This window comes from Vicia villosa, linkage group LG1 (assembly GCF_029867415.1).
Source record: "Vicia villosa cultivar HV-30 ecotype Madison, WI linkage group LG1, Vvil1.0, whole genome shotgun sequence".
NCBI classification, from domain to species: Eukaryota; Viridiplantae; Streptophyta; class Magnoliopsida; order Fabales; family Fabaceae; genus Vicia; species Vicia villosa.
Genome location: NC_081180.1, coordinates 191,031,978 through 191,041,222, shown reverse-complemented (window position 1 = coordinate 191,041,222; position 9,245 = coordinate 191,031,978). Strand labels below are relative to the sequence as shown.

Here is a 9,245-nt window from a genome sequence, read left to right as displayed (position 1 = left end):
CTCAGCAATCGCGTCGTCGTTCCTTCCTCCTCTTCCGGCCATTGTTCTGCTAAATATCAAACAATATCTACTAGAACAAGAAGTATCGACAGTGTCAATCTTACACTAATCGCATACGAGGGATTAACCGACACTAAGACTCTGACTCAAACGACCGACAATGCTCTGATACCACTATTGTAACACCCTTCTAATACCCCGCATAAATAATAAACAATAATCAGAGTAAACATGAAAAGGGCATTACAACTTCCATATAATTCAAACAACAATACTCATGTCATGCCATAAAGGAGAACGTCAACCAAATTTATTCAGATTCATCATGTTAACACAGCGGAATTATCTTTAACATCTGAATAACAAACAGCCAAGTCACAGACTTAGAGCGTCAACATACAAATCCATCCAAAATAAAAAGTTCAGCAAATAATTCTAAACGACGCCCCCAGTGTTACACGACCAGAGCATGACACGGACCCAACTGACTCTAACACTACTTGACGAGCTAATCCTCACCAAGTACGAGAGCTACTCCTCAATCTGAAAAATAACAACAGTAAGGGTGAGTCTCATTCACATTTAACTAATGTTATAAGATATAAATAATAAAATATCATTTCTCATGCCATTCACCCAATCACAGTTATGATCAGATTCAAACCATACAATCAGCAAGCAAACAACCAAATTAACACATATTATAACATTGGACAATCTTCCATTCATGTTATAATAGTAAAACAACCTAATGCAATGCAACTACATGCATGTGGTACCAAAAATCTGGGATATAACCCAACTCACCGATCCACCATCATCAAGGATACGGTAACACCCACTCACTAATTCCTCACAATGGGAATTAGCTACCACTGATCCACCATCGTCAAGGACCAGCCACATAATGATTATGAATGCATGCATCAACCATAACATGCTCATCATCCACATACATCAATTAATGTCATAATCATTAATAAGACACATATTTTATACCAACAATACATGTACAATAGACACCAGTTACAACTACAACATTATACAGGTAAACATTCATTAGTGTACCTACAAGCATATCCTACCACAAACAAGTAAGCTCGGTGTTTAAAAAAAATAGTTCGAGCCACAACTCCAAACACCATTTGATTATATAAATTATCTGATTAGCCTCACTGTACTCGAAACGGGACCAAAATCCGGTTTACGGTTTAAAAGTTACACCTCTTTAAAACTTTTCAAAATGGACAGTCGCAACAACTAACAGCACGCGGCGCCACACACGGTTCGCGACGCGGAACGAATAGGAACAACGCCTTCGCGGCGCAAACAAGGTTTCGCGGCGCGGAACGAGAAGAAACTACGCCTTCGCGGCGCGGCCATACTCTCGCGGCGCGTACTGAGCACAACAAAACTTCCTGGCCTTCTGCCAAGCTGTTCGCGGCACCAACTCCTGGACGCGGCGCGAACTAGCGAATCCCAGCGCTACGAATAGCAGAAAACAGCCTGCGATTTTACCCTTCCTTCACCAAATCATTACCAATTCAACCCATTCCAATCAGATTTCGCATACAGTGCAACAAACACATATTATAGCACATTATAATACATTCAAACCATCCAATTAACACCATTACACGAATCAGCATATTCATTACGTGTAAATCCTCCCAAAACCTAACATTTCTACAACCTAAGCACAACCCAATTGGTACGGATAACACGATCAATTCTATCATATTATCTATAATCCCATAATAGAAGATAAACGGAAGAGTCCCCCCTTACCTGAAGGTTGATTCTTCGTTCTTCCTCGGTCGCACTTCTCCGTTCCTCTTCTCTTTTCACGTTCAGACTTCTTTTCCCAATACTGTAACCTTCTCTATTCTACCACTCCTTCTATTTTATTAAGAATAAAATAAAATTATTTTAATTAGTAATAGGGCCTACCAATGCACCCCCTTCCTTACTAACCACAACTCAAGCCCAATTGCTTAATTCCTCATAATTCAATTAATTTAATTTAATTAAATTATGAAAATAAATGGAGTGTTACAAACTAGTTGTAAATGAAAATTATAATAAAATTACTAACTTATTTATATAATTAAAAAATGTTACCGTTAATCATTCAAAAATATTAAGTAAAAAATGTTAACGTTACTTTTGTTTGTTTCAAAAATATTATTACCGTTAGTGATTTTGAAATGGTTACAAATAGGTTTACAATTAATAGTATATGTTACAATTAATAATATAGGTAGGTAAGTATTAAATGATATATCAATTTTTTTTATTAATATTACTAATCTAGCTGGCAAGTGTGAACCGTTTCCAAACTTAACAACGTCACAAATAAAACAACCCACCTTCTTTTTCAAATATCCATCAATTCTGACATTAGTGGCTTTGGTTAATGTGTAGAAACTTCAAAAAACAACCGATAATTGTGCTCTTAGGTTTAAAACAAAAACAACAATTAAAAATTTATTTTTTGTTGGTTTTAAATTATTGAAAAAACTATTTTACAACTAAGTAAAAAATTAACGGATTCATTCAAGTTGAATAGGTTTTGATTTTCAAATTGACTTTCCAAACTAAAAAAACTCACAATTACGTTAGATGTTACAACTCATAGAATAAAACATGTATTCCATCGAGACCATCCTTGAAAACTAATGTAAATTATATGGTTCATTTTGAAACCAAATAGGTGTCACTGCCTTACTCGAAGTAAGTTACAGGAAAAAATCATATTTATCCTCTAATAATCTAGAGATGACCTTAAGGGAAGTAGAAACTACATGGAGCACATACGAGACTAGCCATTTAACAGTTAAGGGGGTAACCTCGATGTATGATCACTGAATCAATTCACCTATTTGCTATATGCACACATTTCGTCTTACTTTGAAAAAAAAGTGTCTTTGTAGATAAATCTGACTTAATAAAATAAGCATATGAGATGCAAGCAAGGAGATAAAAAACAATACATCCTGATGTAGGAAGACTTTTTAAGCCATCCGAGTTTGTTTTAGGACCAAAAACAAATTTTTTTAATATTTTATGCAATTTTCATTTTATGTTTTTATTAAAAGCGTATTAAGGTTTCTTTTTTCTATTTTATTTCTGTTTTGGATTAAAAGTCCATTAGGCTTTCTTTTTTTGTAATTAAACACATTTGAATGTGGCTGTCAAGGTTATCTTTGATGATAATAAAATTCAGTATTTTCTTTTTCGGTTGGATTCCAGAGCTTATCTTACAGGTTTTATGCTTGCAATCATATATTTTCATTATAGGTTTAACACTTGCTATTCCTTCGTGATTTTGACCGCGTCAGGTGGTATCAAAGCCTGATTTACTAATGATTATTTTCATAGCTTGATCAACCATGAGGGATCAACCATTGACAAGAGTAAACCTTAAGGGTATTACCGTGGGTTTTTAGCATGACTGTAACTGCTTTAATCGAATAGAACAACACCAACAACAACAAGAACTGGCGGAGAGACAAGGGAAATGAACCAATTAGCTTTATGTGAAATGGAAATAATCATACTATTATTTTTGAAAATTTGAGTTCTGACGAAGAAGAACACTACAAGGAAGAGGTTGATTAAGGGAATCGACAGAATAACCATGACTATCAAGTGAAGGTTGATATTCGATTGTTCTACAAAAGGATGGGAGTTGATTTGTTTCTGGATTATCAGATTGATATTGACAGGTTCTTCGATGTTATGGGCATCCCTGAGAACAAGCAACTTAAGATGGTGGTGATGAGGCTAGTACTGCTGATATCTGGTGAGATAAACTTGTTGTTCAGAGGCTGTTGAAGCGGTAAAGCGGCAAGCAAAAAGTAATAGGTATTATTTATTACCGGGTTATATAGGTTATATCGTATCGTAGTCCACAAAGATTGGTGAGAAAAACTGCAGTTCGACTATCTCGTGTTTTAAGTTTCATGATTGGGTGCAGAAAAGTAAATGCAGGAAAAGTAATTAAAGCGAATAAACAATCTCAATAGTCTAAGAGAAATAGTTATGGAATTGCATTTCGTTTTACCCGTCGAATACTTAAATCAGAAGATCTTATTGCAACACACTCACAATGCGCATCAAAATCACCAGGCATCAATCGAGACGCCACATCAGTGTCCATTCTGCAACACCGACGAAAGCTAAACCGTACTATTCACATCAGCGATGTCTCAACCGACACAAACAACACAGAGGCATGAAATTCGATACCCATTACGATTATTAGCCCTAAATCCATTTCTGAAATCTAGAAACTAACAATTATCATTCCTAATCAAGATCTACGGTGTCCATTTCTGCAACAACACAAATCCAGAGCATTTAAGCAAAAAGATCAAGAACAACAACAATGATGATTTGTAAAGCGAATATATAAACGATCCCAAGATCAACACATATACATACAAGAGAGGAAAAATATACATACAAACCCCACCATTGGAATGGGTCACAGGGAAGAAGAAGAACAAGCGGAAACTTCTCGTGTTTGTCGACACAATCGGAGACCACCCGAGCTAAATTGACATGATGAGACACCCAATAGTGTTGCTTGAACCTCTAAACTATAAAGAATGGATCAGAGCTCAACTTTGTCCAAGAAGAGGTGATAAAAAACCCTAAAAAAAACTGAGTTTTCTATTTATACAAACATTGAAATCGCAGAGCGCACGGCGCGCCCTCTCACTTATGAACTAAACCGCCCTAGCGCGCGACACGCCCCATAGCACCTAAGCTTCTTCCTGAATTATTTCGTTTTCTCCTTCAGCGCGCGACGCACTTTACAGCGCGCGACGCGAGCTACACCAAAATAGCTGATTTTATTTCTTCAAAACATGTCCGCAGCCGTGTCTTCGACACTTTATTCCTCGAGGCTCCGACAACGCAGAAAAACCTACAAAAATACAACAAAACTATCAAACGGTACATATTTACACGAAAACGTAATAAAACTCAAAGTGTACGAATTTAGACAAAAATGGGGTATTATTCAAACGGTATTAACAAAAAGTATCGATAAGTGTCACTATTTACATACATAAAATAACTACATTTTGGCACTTATCAGAGACAGAGGCAAAGAAAATGGTCGGTCAGATCTTGGCGATGAATGAAACAATTAATGTTAGAGCAGTTTTTATTAGAGGATTATGAGCAGATTCTTTTTAAGATGTATATTGAGTGTATTCAAGAAAAGATAACTGTAACAGAATACACATTTGAGTTCCTGTGTTTTTCAGAGCATAATGAATTGGGAGAAATAGAGAGGCAGAAAGTGGCTCGATACATCAGTGGCTTAAAGGGATCCTTGCAGGAGAAGATGGATTTACAAACTGTATGGATCGTGGCTGAGGAATCTAATCTAGCTTTGAAAGCATAAGTTTGAACTAGTAAGCAACAAGGAAAAAAGTACAACAACTAAGGATTTCAACCTTGAGAATAAGGGAACTAGCAGCCTTAGTAGTGTCTACCTGGGTATATCATCACTCTAGAGGCTGAATAATCCATATTTTAAACCCACTTAAGACACGTGTTATCATTGTAATGGAATAGGTCATAAATTAGATGTTTGTCCAACAAGGAGATTTGCTACTTTTGCGGAAGAAAGGGAAGAGGAAGAGGAAAAAGTAGAACATGCAGTTGTGAACGATGAATATGTCGGGGTTGAGTTTGTAGAGGAAAAATATGATGAGAGGGTAAATTTTGTGTTGCAAATTTGTTTACTAGCATCCAAAGATGAAGGGCAGGGCAATAATTTGTTTAAAATACATTGTTCTATCAAGAAGAATGTGTGGAATTTGATTGTCGATAGTGGCACCATGGAGAATTCGGTGTCATAGAAATTGGTAGATCATTTGAAGTTGTCCACAGAACCTTATAAGAAGCCTTACACCCTCGGTTGGATAAGCAAGGGTTCCCAAGTTCAAGTAACACTAGCATGTAGAGTTTTTACCTCTCCATTGAAAAACATTAAAAAGAAGAGGTACTTTGTGATGTTCTTGATATGGATGTTTGTTATACTTTACTTGGTAGGCCTTGGCAATTTGATAATGATACCACTTATCGAGGACGAGATAACGTGATGATGTTTACATGGGACACACATAAAGTTGTTATGGCTCTTGTTTTTCACTTTGATAAGAATCTAAGAGAAAATAAGTCTAATTTCTTGGTGATGACACATAGTGAAAAAGAGCTTGATAAGGATGTTAAAGAAACTGAATTTTCTATCAAGCGATGAGCAAAGGGCTGATGAGTGTTGTAAAGGAGGAAATACCAATTTCATATGAAGTGCTAGGGATCCTAGAGGATTTTAAGGAATTGCCAGCATATGAGCTACCAAACAATTTGCCACATATGCAAGATAAATGGCGAAAAGTTAAGTCTTTCAATATGGGATACGATAATGTTTCTGCGTTACGAGGGGTTTCTAGTTGGTACTTATAGCAAGTGGCAGTCATGCAAGTTGGTACTTACTGCTTATGTGGTAGCTCTCCTGGATTTCATGAATATATCCAATACTTTCAATGTTGCTGACATTCATGAATATCAAATAGATGATGTTCTTTATCAAGAAGAAAACTCGGGGTCGAGATCTTCAGAGGTGAAGGAGACTGATGTAGGAAGGATTTTTAAGCCATCTGAATTTGTTTCATATCCAAAAACAACATTTTAATATTTTTTCGCAATTTTTTTTAAAAGTCCATTAGGGTGGTTTCTTTTTTCTATTTTATTTTTGTTTTGGATTAAAAACCTATTAGTGTTTATTTTTTGTATTTTAACAAACACCTTTAAATGCGGTCGTCAAGATTATTTTTTATCATAATAAAATTCAATATTTTCTTTATTTGATAGAATCTAGAACTTATCTTAAAGATTTTGTGCTTGCAATGTATTTTCATTCTAAATTTATCGCTTGCTATTCTTTGCTAATTCTGACTGCAGCACATCACAACCATTTATTTGAAAATGACATCACATGTTGAAGTGATCTATCTTACAAGTTCCCGTGAAAAGACTCTTAAAAAAGCCAACAAATCAATTTTCTCCTACTATTTGCTGAAGGACAATCCCTTTTCAAAAACACAACTCATCCAATTATTTTCTAGAGTTATGAACTTTCACATAGTACATTGAAATCATTTTCTTAATTAAGCAAAAATAAGACATATATACTTTAAAACATGAGAAAGTTTTAGGAACATATAAAAGTCAATGTGGATAAACATAGCCAAATTGGAGTTTCTAATGTCGATACATGTACTAATTAATTAATTTACTAAAAAATTATATTTAAAACTGAAATTGAAAAATTTATATATTAAATATTTGCCACTATGTGGAATGGTATAATCATTTCATGGAAGGTAAACGGAAAAAAAATGTGTCCAAGTCCATTCTCCATCTCCACAAGATATTCAAATATCTATATAAAATTTACAAATATAGCAATTAGCATTTTTCTTCTTCTATAATATTAATATTAGTAATAATCAAAATATATTAGAGGGGACCATTGATGAAGGTCTGAATATTACTTTATTGACTTTCTCTTTCCATTTGTCAGAGCAAGATTCATCTAATCCTTTCCTCCCAACTTGTCCCAACAGACACCTTCATATTTTCTTCCCTTTTTCTTTCTCCTCTTTTTCCTTTTAAATTATCCCTCAAAATGGTATGTCCCTTATTCTTCTATAAATATGATTCACTTTTTTCTTTCTTTCTAAGTTCTAACTATACTTTACATACATCAACTTTTATATAACTCCTTCTCTCATTCTTTTTTTCTTTTGAGAGTTATTTTGAATTTTCTCCATGGATAACAAGCTTAGAAACCCTAGCTATACAAGCATAGCTAATTCAAACAAACCTAAAACCCTTGCTTTGCATAGGGACTCTCACACAATATCAAAGATCAAACCAAAGATAAGAATAATTCACATATTTGCACCTGAGATAATCAAAACCGATGCTGAGAATTTTAGGGAGCTTGTGCAGAAGTTAACCGGGAAACCAAGTGAAGACAAAAAGAATTTCAAGAAGAAGACAAGGGTAATTGAAGAATCTTCAAGGAGCACTAGTAGTGGAAGTGGTTTATCATCAGAGGATTGTCCAAGAAAGGAGTTGTTGAGCAATGGTGGATTTTGGGGGTTGGATGTGACAATGGATAGAGTGATCAAAGAAGAAGTAAGAGATGAGAGCTGTGGTGGGTATTTAGGTGGATTTTCTGATTTGGAAGGGTTTATTTCAGAGATTAATGGTGGATTTCCTTTGTTTCCTTTGGATGCTAGTCACAATATGCAAGGGTTTGAACAATACCATCAACATCAACATCTATAGGATATATATAAATCTATATATACAAATGTTATGCCTTCTAGCTAGATATATACAGATCTATTTATATTTTCTTCACTTGTAGCTTATTTATGTTTGATTGTGAAATATTTTGGGTTTCTTCTTGTGATATATATAGAATGGTTCATTCAAGAGATGATGATCATATTATAAAGAAATTTTGTCTAATCCAAGATTTGTTGTAGTGTATTTTCATTTCTATGTGGAGAGAGCAAATTATGTATTAAGAGTTTGTTTTTTAGATCCAACTCCTATTCACCACTTGAAAAAATTTGTCTTAAAGCCTCACCACACTAGGTTGATAGGACACATTTTGATTCTATTTTTAGATTAAAAATACTAATAATTAAAGTTCCTATTAAAAATATAAAGTTGGCTATAAATTAGTTATGATAATTCTTAGTTAGTTATAAACGTATATCATATTAGTCTCATTGTTTCATTATATATAATTTTGTTTAACATGGTGACTTATGGAAGGTGGCGTTTGGCTAGTTTGAGCAAGTTTTTTTTTTTTGTTTGTTTTTTTTACACAATTTGTTTGTTCGTTAATATTTGTGCTTTATGAAACTTAAACTTGCTTGCTGTTATGTTCTGAAGCCTTACCGTCTGAAGTACAAGTAGCAATATGGAAGTCTGTTGTTCGATGATATGATTCTTTGTTGCTTTGATTTTGTTTAGCCAACTTGTTAGAACGGCTTTGGCTAATATGCATAATGATTTTACTTATGCACCATGCATAAGCCTACATAAACTATTGGATCATGTTTTTAATCTAGTATTGAGTATTGAGTATTGAGTGGTGAGTATTGAGTATTGAGTAATAACAATTGATATCTAGAATTTGA

The 9,245-nt window shown here is 34.4% G+C and overlaps 1 protein-coding gene across 1 annotated transcript; it reads left to right on the top strand.

Moving 5' to 3' along the window:
- Positions 1-7,620: 7,620 nt before the first annotated feature.
- Positions 7,621-8,619, top strand: LOC131621430 (VQ motif-containing protein 25-like). The gene has a single exon (XM_058892478.1). The coding sequence runs from the start codon at positions 7,855-7,857 to the stop codon at positions 8,377-8,379; it is 525 nt and encodes a 174-aa protein (XP_058748461.1). The 5' UTR covers positions 7,621-7,854; the 3' UTR covers positions 8,380-8,619.
- The last annotated feature ends 626 nt before the right edge of the window (positions 8,620-9,245 follow it).

Bases quoted from the DNA above. Each gene is read 5' to 3' on its own strand.
- LOC131621430 (XM_058892478.1), top strand. From the start codon at position 7,855: ATGGATAACAAGCTTAGAAACCCTAGCTATACAAGCATAGCTAATTCA.